The sequence below is a fragment of the Sorex fumeus genome, unplaced genomic scaffold (assembly GCF_029834395.1).
Source record: "Sorex fumeus unplaced genomic scaffold, SorFum_2.1 ptg000061l, whole genome shotgun sequence".
NCBI classification, from domain to species: domain Eukaryota; kingdom Metazoa; phylum Chordata; class Mammalia; order Eulipotyphla; family Soricidae; genus Sorex; species Sorex fumeus.
This window is the reverse complement of record NW_026606118.1, coordinates 46,425,404-46,442,185: the sequence shown is the minus strand read 5'-3', so window position 1 is coordinate 46,442,185 and position 16,782 is coordinate 46,425,404. Positions and strand designations below refer to the sequence as shown.

General features: G+C 43.1%; 1 protein-coding gene across 1 annotated transcript; it reads left to right on the top strand.

The window, feature by feature from the left end:
* The first annotated feature begins 78 nt into the window (after window positions 1-78).
* NHLRC3 (NHL repeat containing 3) lies at window positions 79-13,461 on the top strand. Its single transcript, XM_056126371.1, has 8 exons — window positions 79-88; window positions 194-830; window positions 2,045-2,189; window positions 3,237-3,384; window positions 7,060-7,260; window positions 10,541-10,632; window positions 12,494-12,606; window positions 13,160-13,461. The coding sequence occupies exons 1-8, from the start codon at window positions 79-81 to the stop codon at window positions 13,410-13,412; spliced, it is 1,599 nt and encodes a 532-aa protein (XP_055982346.1). The 3' UTR covers window positions 13,413-13,461.
* The last annotated feature ends 3,321 nt before the right edge of the window (window positions 13,462-16,782 follow it).

Here is a 16,782-nt window from a genome sequence, read left to right as displayed (position 1 = left end):
TCGTCCGCTCTGAGAGTTAAAAAACAAAACAAAACAAAAAATGTTTCCAGCTATGGAAGAGGAAGAGCAGGAAAAAGGATGCGAAGAGGTAGAGCACTTCAAACTCTTGCAAAAAAAAAAAAAGCCTCAAAAAGGAGACTTACAAAAACTTTCCATTTAAAAACAAACCCCCCTCGGGTTTCCCATCCCCTAGTTCCTGGACACAAAGCTTCCAGACACCTCGGAGAAGAGCCGGGTTCTCCCGATTCCCGCAGAGAAACCCGGGGCTCGGCCAGCGGCGGGCCAACACGCCAGCCCGAGCCAAGGCGGGGGCGCAGCTTCCCCGCTGGAGCACGCGGGAGCACAGAAGCACCGGGCGACCGAGCCCCGCCGACGGCCAGGACCCAGACGCCGAGCTCCTGGGCCGCACCAGCGTCCCCGCCGCCGGCCGCCGTCCCTTCACCGCCGCCGAGCTGGATGCATGTCCAGGGCTCGCGCTCAGCCCCCACCAGCAAGAACGCCGGGCTCCCCTGGGCCCCGGCGCCCGGACTGCGGCGGCCTGGCAAGGCTCTTTGTTACCAGCTGCCACGGCTTCCGGGAGCGGGGCCGGCTGTCGGGGAGCACCGCGAGTCGGGCGACGGGGGGAGGGGGGCGCGATCTCGGGCAGGGGGACTCGTGAACACCGCAGAACGACAGCACCAGGTGCCCTTTCCGGTTAGCCCTACAGCCCCCCCACCAGCCAATAGGGGGGACCTTCCACGCAGTTCGTCGCGCCTGAATGAACTCAACTCTGCGCCGCCCGCGCAGGCCGTTCCTTCCCGAAAGCCGGGGAAGGGTCCTGATGTGGGAACGTAGGTGTCTACGTCGTTTGCCTGTATCTCTCAAGAGTGGGGTGCCACAAGAGATCCTTCCCCGAGCTCGGAAGTGTATTTTATTTTTGAATTGTTTCCTACACTGATGACATTGTAATTTATTTTTGCTAGATTTTGGTCTTTCGATCTGAATTAAGAAGAATTAACCTCTTAGAAGTTCAGGCATATCTACAGGCAACCTTACATAGGCCGGCCAAAGAAACAGCCTGGACCTCCCCTCGGGGCGGGGAAGGATGTTCACTGGCTCCTCTTGGAGCATCTGACTTGGCAGCGGCTGTGCGGGACGCACTCAGAATCCGGAACCCCAGTTCTGGTTTTCTGTTTTCTGGAGTGTTTGCTTTCCCCGCCTTTTTTTCTTTTTTCCTTTCCAGCTTCATGGTTCCAGAATCGGGGTACAGGAGCTAAGGAATTACTGTCGCGGGATCCTGCGGGCCACGTAACTGTGCTGCAAAGAACCTCGTGTCCCTTGCGGCTCCTGCAGGGTTCGCCTCCCTCATCGGTCTATTATGGCGAGATTCTTCTGGGTCTTCGCGACCGGCACCGGCATTTTTCTTGCAGTTTTGATTTTGCATTCGCTGTTGTGTGACTCTCCTGTGAGTTGAGTGGCGAGGGAATGGCTTTCGGGTATGTGCGCAGGGCGCGTTGGATGGAGACACCGTGGTGGTTGCCACAAAGGCTCCCTCAAAAAAAAAAAAAGGCATCTGGACCAAACTTCTTGCCTTGTTTTTTTTTTTCTTTCTAGTTTTAGAGGGTTGTATATGACACATCGCAGTTTTTGCATTGTTTTTTTTCCTTCTCAAAACATCCTCAAGTAATTTTTTCGATTTGTTCATGGTCGCCTTAGTCTTTTTTTTTTTTTTTTTTTGCTTTTTGTGTCGCACCCAGCAATGCTCAGAGGTTACTCCTGGCTTTGCACTCAGAAATTACTCCTGGCGGTGCTTGGGGGACCATATGGGATGCTGGGGATCGAACCCCGGTTGGCCGCGTTCAAGGCAAAAAAACGCCCTACCCACTGTGCTATCACTCCGGCCCCCGCCTTAGTCTTTATCGGATTCTAAGCCCATATCTTTGCAATTCGTTTCAGCAAACCTCTCATTATCTGGGGTCAAGACATGTATAAAAATTAGTCCACTTTCTCAGTTAACTTAGAGGGAAAACTGAACTTGGTCTTTGTTTTTATTGAAGGTATTCAGAAATTTTGTTTTTCAAATTTCCTGGGAAAACGAGGAAATTCTCTACCAGCTAGATGTGAATTGGCCGAAATATTCAGAATATTTCACCGGAGCAACTTTCTGTGTTGCCGTGGACTCCCTGAACGGATTGGTTTATGTTGGCCAAGTAAGTAAAATTAAGACTTTAAAAACATTTAGAAATGCCTGAATACAGTTCAGTGTAGATTTAATGAATGATTTCACGAATTGGACAAGAACTCTGTTAGCTATGTAAGCAGTTCCCCCAATTAGTGACTATTTCATAAAACCAGTTATATCTTGTTGTTTTGGGGGGAGTGGGTTGTTTTTTGGGGAGTGGGTATTTAGCCATACCCAGTGGCGCTCCTGGCCCAGTGCTCAGGGATCACTCCTGGCCAGTTTCGGAGTCCGGGTTGGTTGAATGCAAGGTCAGGGTCGTATTCTCTCTGCCCTGAAAATTTTTTTTAAAACGTTTGTTATTAAAGTTTCCTTTTAGCTTTTCATTTTTGTTTGCTGAGATAAAGGTTAGGACATTATTGTATGCTCAGGTTCTTGACCTTGGGCAGCCAAGATTTAAAGCAGATATCTGCAGAATAGGTGGCCAAGTTCAGTAGAAACTTTACTTGAGGAAAAGAAGAGAAGGAAAAGGGAGGGAAGGTGAGGCCAGGGGAAAGCAAGGAAGCTGGGGCATGGGGAACTCTTAAGTAGGAATCAGGAAAAGGCTGGGAAACCACCTCTTTATATTCTCTTTGCGAGGGTTATGGGTGAGCCCTCTGCTTTGAATTTAAGACAGGCAAGATGGGAAGATAAAGGGGCTCAGGAAGAACAGGATATTTGATTCCTCCGCCCCTCTCGGAGAGCCCGGCAAGCTACGGAGAGTATCTTGCCCGCACGGCAGAGCCTGGCAAGCTACCTGTGACGTACTCGATATGCCAAGCACAGTAACAACAAGTCTCATGATGGAGACGTTACTGGGCCCGCTCAAGCAAAATCGATGAACAACGGGAGGACCGTGACCTGTGACCTATTTTCTCTATATCTTGCATGCATGTCCTGCACCCGTTCTCAAGAATTTTCTTCTGCAGCCGTTCTTTTTAATCTCTAGATCCCATTTCCTTCCCGTCCCTGTATTTGTTACTTCCTTAAAACAGATCTGGACCCTATCTAAGCTTTTATTTTTTTGTATTTTCCTTAGAGAGGCGATAACATCCAGAAAGTACTCGTGTTCACAGAGGAGGGCTATTTTCTAAGGTCCTGGAATCATACGGTCGACATGCCTCATGGTATCTTTGCAGCCAGTACACTGAATGAACAGTCTGTTTGGATCACGGATGTAGGAAGCGGTATGTGTCATCATGTCTTTTACATTTTTTTTTTTGCAAGAAATCAAATATTTGCACATGTTCTTGATATTTTGAAATCACAGCTTGGAGAGAAAATACAGCAGGGAGGGTACTCGCCTTGCTACATGGCAAGACCCTGGCTCCATCCCTGGCATCCCATATGGTTCCTCTGAGCCTGCTAGGAGTAATCCCTGAGCATAGAGCCAGGAGTAAGCCCCGAGAACTGCTGGGTGTGGCCTAAAAACAAAATGAAATCAGATTTTTTATTATACTTTAGTTATAAAATTTTTTTATGAGTCAGTAAATTGCTTGTTTCTAAAAGTGTCTTTTGTTTCTCTAGCATCGAGAAATGTAATGTGGAGACTGAGAGTAAGGTTGACTTTTTTTTAAGGTTTTATTATTGAATCACTATGAGATAGACCCTTACAAAGCTGTTCATTATTAGGTTTAAGCCATACAGTGTTCCAACACCCATGCCTCCACCAGTGTACGTTTCCCAGCACCAGTGTCCCCAGTTTCCCTCCCATCACCCCCTCCCAGCAGAGCAGGCCTCTATGGCAGCTTTCTCTCTCTCTCTCTCTCTCTCTTCCTCCCCCCCCCCCCACTCCTGGGTTGGGGGGGGCATTGTGGTTTGCAGTACAGATACTGAAAGGTATCTGGTATCTCCATTTAACTGCTTTTTTTTTTTTTTTTGCTTTTTGGGTCACACCCGGTGATGGCAATGCACAGGGGTTACTCTTGGCTCTGCACTCAGGAGTTACTCCTGGCGGTGCTCAGGGGACCATGTGGGATGCTGGGAATCGAACCTGGGTCGGCCGCGTGCAAGGCAAACGCCCTACCCACTGTGCTGTCTCTCCAGCCCCCGTTTATCTACTTTTAACACTCAGTTCTTGTCCCCCGTGATCATTGTCATTCTGGTCCCTTCTCTATCTTGCCTACCCTCTGCCCCACATACACTTCAACACCGAAAAAAATGGGGACTCGGAGGGTTGATTCTTGACTTTGTTCCATCCCCAGCACTACCTGTAGCTCTTTTTTTTTCCCTTTTTTAAATGAATCACCGTGAGATACAGTAACAGATTTACAAACTTTCATGCTTATGTTTCAGTCATACAATGTTCTGAGCCCCTCTAGGAGTAGCTCCAGAGTATCTCCCAGGGTATGGCCCCCCAAATCAGGAAAAAAAAATGGATTGGGGAACTTTTTCCCCTGGAAGGCATCACTATATTTCACATTAAATAATTCTAAAGCTCTTTTGTGAAGCCAGGTAAAAGGGTGTTTTCTAAAGCTAATGAGTAGAATCACTGCTTTGGTTTCCTTTGCCAATTCCCTTTAGCAGTTCCCTTTTGAAAGAAACTGTTTCAGAAATCCTAACTGCTTTGTCGCTCTAAGTGCCTGGTTTGCAGAAACTGCTGGTGTTAATGTTCTGAAATTTCCCTGACTGCAGCATGTTTGAAGACTTGCTTTCATCAAGTAAAATATGCTGAAAAGAGTTAAAGCACAGCCCTGGAGATAAGATTTCAGAGATAGCTATTCACATGCTTGTGGTTTACAACACAGTACCAGAGATAACCTGGCACTATCCCAGGAATTTAGGAAGGTGTGGGTTCATAAAGATAATATTTCTAGGCAAAATTTATATTCTTGATTTAAGAATTCTCTGGTTTCCCCAGTATCTATCAGTTTTTGTAAGAACTGCCTTTACCTAATATCTTTTCTCGGAACTCAAAAGATTTCTGAACCTCAGCTGATAATTCCTTTGTTCAAACTGTGTGTTTTGTGTAAGAAGATTCTGTCTTAAAAAATATCGAGGGTATTTGATCACAAAAATTTGTAAATCTACAACTGTACCTCATGGTGTTTCACTAATAAAAATCTAAAAAAAAAAAAAATCTAGGGGCCGGAGCAATAGTACTGCATGTAGGGCATTTGCCTTGCATGCGGCGGACCCTGGTTCAATCCCCGGTATCCCATATGGTCCCCTGAGCACCGCCAGGAGTAATTCCTGAGTGCAAAGCCAAGAGTAACCCCTGAGCATTGCTGGGTTTGACCCAAAAAAGGAAAAAAATCTAGACTTATTAATACTGCAATACCATTTTTAGAAAAAAAATTTTATTTACTGTTCAAAGCTTTTACAGTCTTAATTCATGACATTTACACATTCATTTAACTTTTTAGAATAAAATACTTCACTGATTATTAGACATAAAACCTGATCTGTCATTCTTTCAGTGTAGCTTATTTTCCCACATGCTGGTCTGGAAACAGGTTTTCCTTTCTTTGTTAGTTTTCAAAGAGATCACTGTAAAGAAAATATGGCTGCAAGTCAACTATTTCAACCACATTTGAAACTGGTGTTTTTATTTTAAAATTTTGTTGTTTGTTTTCTGGGCACACCCAGCTGTGCTCAAGGCTTACTCCTGGCTCTACTCTCAGGGATGACTCCTGGAGGGCCTCTGGGTATTGAACTGGGGTCAGTGCATATAAGGCAAGTACCCTGCCCACTATACTGTGGCCCTAGTTTAATTCAGAAGAGGTTGTATTTAAGGAAGGCTTCCATATTACAAAGGAGAGGTCTCCTAATCAGACTTCCCAGAATTGTTCTTTTGAACTTTAATCAGTTTAGTTTGGTTTTGATATTTCTTTAAGTAATCACTGAAAGTTTATTTATTTTTTATTTATTTGGAGGATCAGGAACACGTAAGTGGGAAGGAGTCCAGAGGCTACTCCCAGTCATAGCCAACTGGTCTAGCATTTCAGCCCAGCAGTGTTGGGGACCTCACAAACCACACCAGCAGTCCAGCCTAAGGGATAGAGGGTGTGGTGCCTGGATTTGAGTTCAGAACTTTGCATATATGTGTCCCTGAGCCATTTCTACTCCCCTCAGCCTGAAGGGTTTTCCCTAGTAAATACTCTACTTTATGCTTTTGCTTGTAAGATCATTTAACTCAAGAGAAATGTTAATACAAGTGAGAAGAGAAATCCTAGTAGCTTGAAGGACTTTCCTTCTTGGGGAAAACAGTGTATAGATTGTATTTTTAATTTGTTTGCACTCAGAGAAAATGTACTTTTAAAAACCTGTGTTTTCGAGAACCATTTTAGTGGGGGACCGAAAGTGGTAATCTGCGGGAATGACTGGGGTAACAGTTTCCTTTTCTAGCTTCTTTTCCGTTTCCTCTTAGTAATAGTGCTTATTCGGAGTCATAAGATTTGTTTTTAGCTGGGGGAGGATGGTTAGGCCATACTGGGTGGTGCGCAGGGCTTAATCCTGGCCAAAGGCTCCGGGACCATATGGAATGCTGTTATCAAACCCAGTCGGCTGCATACAAGGCAAGTGCACAATCCACTGTACCATTGGTTGGCCCCAGATTTTTTTTTTTTAAATGTGTAACAGCAATTTAACTTTATAAGTAATCTGCATAAGGTGTCCGATTTTTTGAGTTTTATTTGAATAAGCATGTAAAATTTGGAGTCCTTGAAATTTTAATTCATGAGCAGATCATGAAGTTCAGTTTCTCATTAACTACTAACATTCTAAACCTGTTAACTTTTTCTGACTGTTCTGTGTGTGTGTGTGTGTATATACACATATACATATACATATACATATTTTAGCTTACTTGAAAAATGTGACTATAGAGTTATTTTGTAAAATGTGCATGCCTTTCTTTATAGGATCCTATGGTCACACTGTCAAAAAATATAATTCACTTGGCGATCTTGTTCAAGTCTTGGGTACCCCAGGCAAAAAAGGCAGTGGTTTGAATCCCCTTCAGTTTGATAACCCTGCAGAATTATTTGTAGAGGACACAGGAGATATGTACATTGTGGATGGAGACGGAGGATTGAATAACAGATTGATCAAGTTGTCCCAAGGTATGTGGCTTGATTTTACTGTATAAGAATATTATGTAATACTAGTAATATAATATGACAGTTGGGTGTAGCCCAAAAAGCCAAAAAAAGCCAACAACAAAAACAAAAAACCAACACCCACAGTTGTGCATAAAGGGTTTAAGTGTTTAACTAGGAAACCAGTGCTAAGTTGAATGGTTGTGACAGGAAGTCATTCTTCACCCAAGCCTCATGTTTGCTTTGAAGTGACCTGGGAACAGTATGAGAATTTACACAGGACTCAAGAAATAAGTTGTGTCTGACTTAGTTAAAAGAAAGGAGACTGGGAACTGGCACCCCAAGCTCAGGCAGCCTCGTAAATCGACTGGTCTATGGTTTTTATGTGCTGCCTGCTCTGCATCCTGCATTGTTCAAGTAGATGCGTTCATTGATCTCAGGCTGAACACTGGAATCTTCAGGAGACTTCGTATAGGATATGCAGGAGGTGGATAGCAGGGTTCGAGCAGAGTCGTCTTTGGATTTTTAATAGGAAATTGGTTTTTGATGTTTTGGGGCCATACCCAGTGGTGCTCAGGACTTAGTCCTGTCTGTGTGCTCAGTATCTCTCTTAGAAGAACTCAGGATCATAAGGGGGAACCAGTCTGCTGTGTGCAAGGCAAAAGCCTTAGCCCCTGTACTATCTAGCCCACTAGGAAAGTGATGTATAGAAGCAGAGTATTTACGTGGTACAGTGTTATCTCAGGATATATTTTAGTAACTCTGTCAGTTGAATACTATAGAGTCAATTTATTATCTAGTTAATGAATATGATGGTAATACAGGAATTTGGAGTGGGGAAAAAGCAAAGATTCAAAGAAATTTTATAAAGGGAAGAGCTAAATTTAGGACATATTTGAATAGGGTTCATTCTGTGTGGGTGATGTTGTCATACACTGCCACAAATTGGGTTGTGAGTTTCAAAGAAAAGCATGCGGGCATGGGACAAGAGTGTTTGGTGGCTAAGAACCACTCCCCTGGCCGACCCACGGCAATGGACAAAGGACTGAAGGACCAGGGGAGCGGAGAAACAGGGCCCCAGACTTGTTGCTAGTCGGTTTACTTCCTTCTCCTCCTCAGTAGTGGTTGATCTCTCCATTATAGCACAATTGTAGTTACAGTCGTAATTTTGGTCATAGTCCCATAGTCGTCAGAGCCCTCACCATCCTGGTTCCATCATCCCCTCTATCCCCTTACAGCATAGTTCTATAGAAATCATGAAGGGTGAGGGTACACATAAGTGGGGTTGAACATTGTCATAACAACAAACAGGTAACACTTCTTCAGGGCAAGGTCTAGGATATTAACTCAAGGACAGAATCTCATCTGAGGGTTCAGCACTCTAGATTATTAGGAGATCCACTCAAGGACTGGATTCCATCTAGGGAATTGCTTTCTCCTTTCCTCAGCTAGTAATCCATTTAAACAATCATAGTAAATTTGCTTATAATATTTCTAGTCATTTTTTATGAATACAGGAAGAGATATATTAAGCTTAAAGTTGGCTCTTTCTGGGGACATCTTGCCACATATCCCAGACTAGAGTCCTCAGGCCAGCTTAGTCTTTCCTAACCCCAGCAGGGTCCTTATTCAGTTACTTCTTTTTGGGTCATGACAGAGTTTGTTCCATGACCGTGCTCTTACTATACTTCATATGGCACTTAGCTTATCCCTTTTCAGGGCCAGGGTAACTCACAGCTTGCCCTGGGTCCATCCTTGTTCCTCGCAGGAGCCCTCCTTTTTGGGGTGTAAATATGATGGATGCCCAGGAGTAAATATTTGAAGTCAGTTAACTCCAATGTTACAAAAGCATAGCATTAACTGTCTTCATGTGTCTATACAATAAAGGCATTGCTAAATAAACAATGCAAAGGACTTAAAGGAAAGAGAAAGACAATATAGGAGTATTGGTGCTTGATGGAGTTGGGTGTGCCTCAAGAGCACTTTTGTGGGAGTAATCAGTAAACTTAAACTCCCTGTGGGAGGAGCAAGGATAAACCATATGCAACATTGGGTGATTTAAAACAAAAATTTATTCTCACAGTTTTAGAGCTCTTTCTCCCTGTAAGGTTCTAGGTAAGAATTGATCCTTGCCTCTTCCTGCATCCATTCAATGATTCTAAGTGTGTGTAAGTGTGTGTGTGTGTGTGTGTGTGTGTGTGTCTGTGTGTATTCACACACGTGTGACATGTGACCTCTCTCTGGTCTCTGGTGTATGTGGTATCTCTTTTCCTTTCTCATCATTGGATTTTGGGTCTCCCTATATTATCTCAGAATTTCTAAAAGTTATTATATCTGCCAATTCCCTGTTTCTAAATAGAATCACATTCCTACATCTAGAGGTTTGGGACTCATAAACATCTTTTTTTAGGGAGTGATGGAAGAAGCGGGGTCTAGCCAGAATTAATCCTGTAATAGGGACAGGAAAGGAAACAGACTAAAGAACAGACTAAAGACAGACTGAATGAGCACTAGTTTTGCAGAATATTGATGCCAAGTCATAGGTCGGGAAGGAGAAGCAATTTGAGGGAGAAGATGCCATGACAGTGATTTCCAGTGATGAAATGTTCCATTGAAGTTGATAACTAAGTAAGATTAATTGCCTGACATAGAGCTTTTCATTTTTTTGGTAGAGCATAAGAATTAGAAGTAGAGGAGCACAGGGGTGCAGGCCTGGCATGTCGGGTATTCTGGCTCCATCTCTATTGCCACTGGCTTCCCAAGTTAATGCCAGGTGTGACCCTACTGACCTTGGTGCCCTGGGCCCTAGCAATGAACCGTTAGGCCAGTATCTGTATGAGTATACCACCCCCAGATCCTCTCAGCCTTGCTTGGGAAATTTCCCTAAAAAGGGGTGGGCGAGAAGAATTTGAAAATGAATACACAGATTGCCAGGAGACAGTTGCCCACGGGTTTAATGGAATTGTTTGTCTGCAACTTATACTATATAAATGCATGCGATATTCCGTGTTATGCTGGAACGATAGCATAGCGGTAGGGTGTTTGCCTTGCGTGCAGCCAGCCCGGCTGAGCCGAGTTCGATTCCTCTGCCCCTCTCTGAGAGCCCAGCAAGCTACGAGAGTATCTCGCCTGCATGGCAAAAGCCTGGCAAGCTACCCGTGATGTATTCAGTATACCAAACACAGTAACCACAAGTCTCGAAATAGAGACATTACTGGGCCCGCTCCAGCAAATGAATGAACAATGGGAGGACAGTGTTTTGTGTTTTTATTTTTATTCTAACCCCATGTGTTTCTCTCTCTAGATTTCATGATGCTTTGGCTGCGTGGAGAGAATGGAACGGAGCCTACCAAGTTCAACATACCTCACAGTGTCACAGTTGATTTAGCTGGTCGGGTAAAAATGCAATGTCATTGTGTCTGGGACTATATATTTGAAGATGTTTGTAGAGCGAGGTCTTGAGTGTGTGTTTAAACATGCATTGACCCTGGGTGGACACATGCATGTCTGCCCATCTGATACATATGTGATAGAGAATGTGAGTACCAGGCAAGTTCTAGGCAGGTCCTGAGCAGGTCTTGTCTCATGGGTGTGTAGGTTCTGTAATGAAGGGACTTCGCCATATATTTAGAAAAGTGCAAAATAGATTTCCTTTGTCAGTTAAAGGGCAAAAGGAACAAATAATGGAATAGATTAGAAAAAGCTACCTGGGTAAGGAAAAAAAAATTCCTCCTAGGAAAACTCTTACTCTGTGAGTTTGAATATATTTGTAATTCTAGACTTAAGTGGATTCTAGAATGTCTGGGATGTGGGAGAGGCAAGTGTTGGAAGCGTGCAAAGGGGACATAGACAACTTTTTTATTCTCACCAGTTCCACTTTATCTCATGAGCAGAAAGAAAGCTCTAAGCGAGTATCAGTCCATTTTTTCCCGACCCCTATCCATTGAGCATTTTTTCCATCCTTTTTATATGCCTTTAATCATATTTGGGCTCACCGTCATGTAACCAGACTCCCTCTCCCAAAACTTTAAACAAATGTTTTTCTGACTTTGCTTCCTTATTATAGTAACTGTCATGCTAAATTATAATCTTTTAATATATTAGAATGTATACTTTTCTGATTAGAGCTGCGTGAGTATATTATTCTCTTTTACTTATTATCTTAGTGTCTGCGACATTGGTGTTCATCTTTTACATGTTTGTTAAGTGACTAAATTTCTTGGTGCACAGTGGATGCGTGCATCAGACTCATGATCTACATCATTGGAAATTTAATCATTTTCCTCTTCTTCATCTTCACTCAGCAAGAAACTTTCCAATTAGGATTTAGCATCCTTCCTATTTTGACATAAATAGGATCATAAAATGATCATAAAAATATTTGGATCATAAAAATATTCAAGTATTTCCCATCATAGAAAGATAGCTGACCAAATGAACTTTGAAAGTAGGGCACGAGAAAGTTGGGATTCTGGTATATTAATCATCAGTATTCATTGACTAACACAGACGGTGCTAATAGTCTAAAGTGTTTTTCTAGGGTCCAAGCTATGATTTCTCCTTTGCGTTGACCTCAGGCAGTAATCCCTAAACCTTTTAAAGAAAATTATCCTCAGGGAAGAAAAAAGCATATATCAAAAAAATATCTTCAGAAATTATTTAGGGATGAACTGCCTTTCTACCATGAATTTTTCTTTCTGATCAGAGTGAACGCAGTGCCTTCTTTAACTCACATCCATTAGTAAAGATACGTTAGAATTTTCTGAAAAATGTTGTTTCTGGGAGCTCAAAAAATTTCCTGAATACAGCCAGTATAGCCAAAAAACTCAACACCAGCACCCCACCCCACCAAAAAAGCTATAAATTTTCAAAAATTTAGTTTTTGTTTAAAAGTAGGACTTCAGAAAAAAGGTATCTTTGCATCCCCTAAGTTTTAGATGAGGTCACTGTCACTGTCCTCCCCTTGTTCATCGATGTGCTTGAGCAGGCCCAGTAGCGTCTCCATTGTGACACTTGTTACTGTGCTTGGCATATCGAATACAGGCTTTGCCCATACTCTCGGTAGCTTGCTGGGCTCTCCGAGAGAGGCGGAGGAATCGAACCTTGGTGGGCCGGGTCAGCCAGGTCAGCCTGCCCGCCCGTGCAAGGCAAATGCTGTGCTATCACATATGTAAAACTAGAGAAAATAAATATTCTCTTCATTCTCCCCCTTTTTTCTCTGTTATTGCAATCAACAATTTTTTTGTTTATTTCTCAGGTGTGGGTTGCTGACCGAGGAAATAAGAGAATTCAGATGTTTGACAAAGTCACTGGGGAGTGGCTAGGAGCTTGGACAAATTGTTTCACAGAAGAGGGACCATCTTCAGTAAGGTAGTTGTGTCTTTTTGCATTGAAACATTTGCCTTACTTGGTTTCTCTTTTTTCCTTTAAAAAATTAACTGTAAGTTTAAAATATCTATGGTTAGCTCTACAAGGGCAGGGTTGGAAAGGAGAAGTGTACAGAGGAGTGAAACAGTTGAGCGCTTTGAGTACTGTGGGGCCCAAGTGTCAGAGGTGAGGTATGCCAGACCATCTCTGCAGTCCCTGGTAAATGTTTAAACATAGAATGAAAATGAAGATCAGAGTTTTTAGTGTCGCTCCCTGTGTAACATGAGTTTAAGTAGTTTCATGTTATGTAGAGTTTTAATGCTCAGAATTAAATACTGAGAATTTTTTTTAGAAAAAGAAAAAACAAACCAACCCCCGGTCTTTATTTATATCACAAATCTGTTCTTTCCTAAACAGATTAGGTCCCATTGGAATTCTCCTTCAAAGACCCCCCAACAAATAGTTCACTTCTAGGATTATGGGAGTAAAAAGTATTGAGAAATAAATCGAGATGTTAGTTTCATCTGAATTGATGGGTGTCATGTCTTTTCCTTAGATTCACTCCTGATGGAAAATTCTTGGTTATAGCCCAGCTGAATCTTAGCAGACTCTTGTTTGTGGCAGCACCACCGGTGGGGAGCATTGGCAATTGCTCTGTGATCAGCACAATCCAACTAGCAGATCAAGTCTTGCCTCATCTCTTAGATGTCAGTGGGAAGACGGGAGCCATCTACGTAGCGGAAATTGGAGCAAAACAAGTACAAAAATACGTTCCTTCCAAAAGCTATTTTTCTTTACTTGTTTCATAATGTCCTTCAGAGTGAAGGTTCATGTTTTCAAATGTACTTAGTTTTCTTTCCTTTTTCAGTTTTTGTTTTGGGATCACACCGGGTGGTGCTCAGGGGTTACTCTCATCTTGCACTCAGGAGTAACTTCATCACTCCTGGCGGTACTTGGTAAACTATATGGGATACCTGGAGTCAAACCTGGTTCAGCTGCGTGCAAGGCAAGCAACCTACCTGCTGTACCATTGTCCCAGCCCCTTAATTTTCAAATTAATGTTCAAGCAAAGGGATTTGTGTTAACCTGCTACCTACTGTTACCTAAACTATTATAAGAAAGATTCAATTTAACATCATTAAGGAGGTGTGGATGGCCTGGCAGTGGTGACCAACCCAAGCCTCCTACATTTCAAGCATGTGTTCCAGTCCATTGAACAATCTCTCCAGCCACCAGATCTTTATGTCTTGTAACTTATTATTACTTATATAAGTAAATGCATAAGAATATTCTCATGAAAGAAAATGCAGCTCTTTAAAGACTTTTTTTTTTTAAATAGGTAAAGAGGAATTCTGGTGAGGCTAGGAAGGTGGTTCAAAGGGTTACCATTCATGCTTTGCATGTGGGCACCTTTGGGGTGTATCACACTGTGTGGCCAAATGAAAAAAAATTTATAGAATTTACTGACTTTCACATGAAGAAGTACATACCTCCATTTCTGTTTTGAGAGGTTAAGGTGGGCTCTTGATTGAGGACTCAAAATACTAGCTCCTTACATTTCAAAAAAGCCAAGCTATTTTGTCTGTACCCTTTGAATAGTTTATAGTTCTGTGGGGAGGTAATTTTATAGGTAGTCCCATTAATGGCTGTGAATGCATGTGGTGGGACTTGTGGGGGGTTGCACGTTTCATCTGTCTGAGGAATCCTGGGGAATTTAAAGAGGAAGTCATTTTGGGCACCAGCTTGAAAACAGGAAGAGACATGACATGGTCCATGGAGGCAAATGATACAAAGTGAGAAATGTGCTGTGCACTTTTTTAAAAGAAGGTCCTCTCGGTTTGGGCCCTTTTAGATGGCAGGTAATGTTAATCTCTCAGATAGCTAAGTGGTTTAGCCAGCAAAACTGAGTCTGTTTAGGAATAGCAGGAGTACCGCAATTGGGACATGCACATTCTGGCAGATCTGTCATCCGTCAAACAGAAAGGTGTAGTCTCAGACAGAAGAAAGAAAGATGTTGGAAGGAGCTGGTTTGGAAGAAAATATATTGGAGGAAGCAATATATATTGGAGGGTTTACCTCCCCTACCTGCGTCCCTAGATTCCAGAGTAGAGAATTTGAAGTAGTGGTGGCTTTTCTTGCCTGCAAAAGAGAATTTGCTGTTGCTGGGTCAGAGAAACCTTCCTTTTTCCTTCACCCTCTGCAGAGGGGAAAGGTGGTGTGTGAGCGCTTGCCCTTCCCTCCAGAGGATTTCCCTTCCACCTCCACTATGAAGGACATTTCCTTTAATCCAGTTTCCTGGTGCTTTTAGTCTCAAGTTTTCAATGCAAGTGGCTGACTTTTCTAAGCACTTTACTGAAAGAGGTTTTTACAGATACAGGCGTACCTTGGAGATAATGCAGATCCTCTTTCAGATCACAGTAAAGGAAGTACTCTGACAAAGTCAGTCACAAAAATGTGTGTATATATATGCATGTATATATATGTTTATTTTCAAAAGCATTTTATTGCTAAGAAGCATCACCATCATTAGTGCCTTCTGCTCAGCATCTTTGCTGACGGCACGTCTGCCTCGTCTGTGCGGTTTGTTAGCGTAAGGCAGTAGTGAGGTTCTCTTCAGGGACTTCCCAGATGCCTCTGCAGCCGGTGACATTCTGTAGCCTTATTGCCTTACCACCACCCCCCCCCCCCCCCCAGTAGATCTTTAAATGTTGCGCTGGGCTTATCAAACTCTGTGTGGCTTTTCCGGCTAAGTTTGGTTACTGTGTGTAAATCCTTGCGATCGTTGCAGCCACGTCCACAGCGTCTTCACCAGAAGTATCTTCTATCTCCAGAAACCATTTTCTTCTTTCTTAAATAAGAAGCAGCTTTGCATCTGTTCCGATTTCATCACGAGATTGCTGAGGCCCTCCCACATCCTCATGCTCCATTTCTGATTGACCATTTCGGTTCTTTAGCCATTTCTCCCACATCTGCCATTACCTTTACCTTTACCACTAAAAACAACAAATTTTTTTTTTGCTCATTATTTGGCCTGAACCCTGCAGTGCTTACTTTTTATTCTGTACTCAGGCATTCCATGCTGAGGGACTGTGTGCTGCTGGGGATCAAACTCTGGCCTTCATCTTTAGTTTCTTCAGTTCCAGTTGTATGAATTCTTTTATAGTCTACACCAGGTCTTTTTTTTTTTTTTTTCAAAGTTACTTGAAATTCTCCTCCAGTGATTCCTTAATTTCCATCACGGTCCTTGGAAATGTTTTGAGGCCTTCTGGATTTGTATCAGGGTTTCTAGTGAACTCTAAGACTTCGCTGCCTGTGGAGCTGCTGGAATCCTTTATTTTCACATCATTTTAACAGTTTGTGGGAGCTTACATGGAGCTTCAGATTCCAGAACTGACTGTCGACTAGCTATGTTCTTTGCACTATCAGCCTATCTTGCTTTCTGACTGTCTCCTGTTGCCTGGTGACAATCGGCTGGCCAGGAAGCGGTGGACTGAAGCTTCTGTTTTGATTGGTAGGGACTTTTATGAGGACAGTCTGGCAGGAAAGGGAGCCCTCGGTGTGTGTCCCAGCAGCCCTTGGAGTGTGCTAGGTGGGTGGAGCCCAGCTGGTCGGGCTGGGGGGGCAGGGGGTGCTGCAGGAATGACTAGGATGGGATGTTCCTCTGAGTCTGACATGAAGTGTAGCTATCCGTCCCAACTTCCCGCTGGGCACATGGGAGGCAGAGGGCTCTGTGTCAGACTGGGGCAGGCTTTTGTAATCTTTGGAAAAGTCCAAGGCTTATCAGTAGCATCTATATTCTTTGAATGCACTTTTGGAAGGTTTCATAGTGTCCTTTGATAGAGTACAGCACATTTCACACGATTGCCAAAGGTTGTGGCAATAGTTCATTGCCAAGGACTGCAATGAAAGCAGTTATTCCTTGTCATACTTTCTTAACAAACAGTCCCTTATCTTTTTGGTTTGTGTCGCATATTCTGAGATATGTCGGACATTCTGACATATGTTGGCATATCTGCTTTTGCTCTGTTTCTTCAACACTTGGAGCACTAGAACTTGGCATACTTGCATACCATGATGTCTCTTTCAAACACTATCTTTGCCTCTCCCAAAGAAGGTTAAAAGGTTTTGCTGTTACACTTTATCTGTCTCCGTTTTGTATGGTTTCAAATTCTATGAGAA

Excerpts from the sequence above, each read along its gene's own strand:
- NHLRC3 (XM_056126371.1), top strand. Across the intron at positions 3,385-7,059 it reads GATCACGGATGTAGGAAGCG|GATCCTATGGTCACACTGTC; the intron begins GTATGTGTCATC and ends CTTTCTTTATAG. Across the intron at positions 7,261-10,540 it reads ATTGATCAAGTTGTCCCAAG|ATTTCATGATGCTTTGGCTG; the intron begins GTATGTGGCTTG and ends TTCTCTCTCTAG.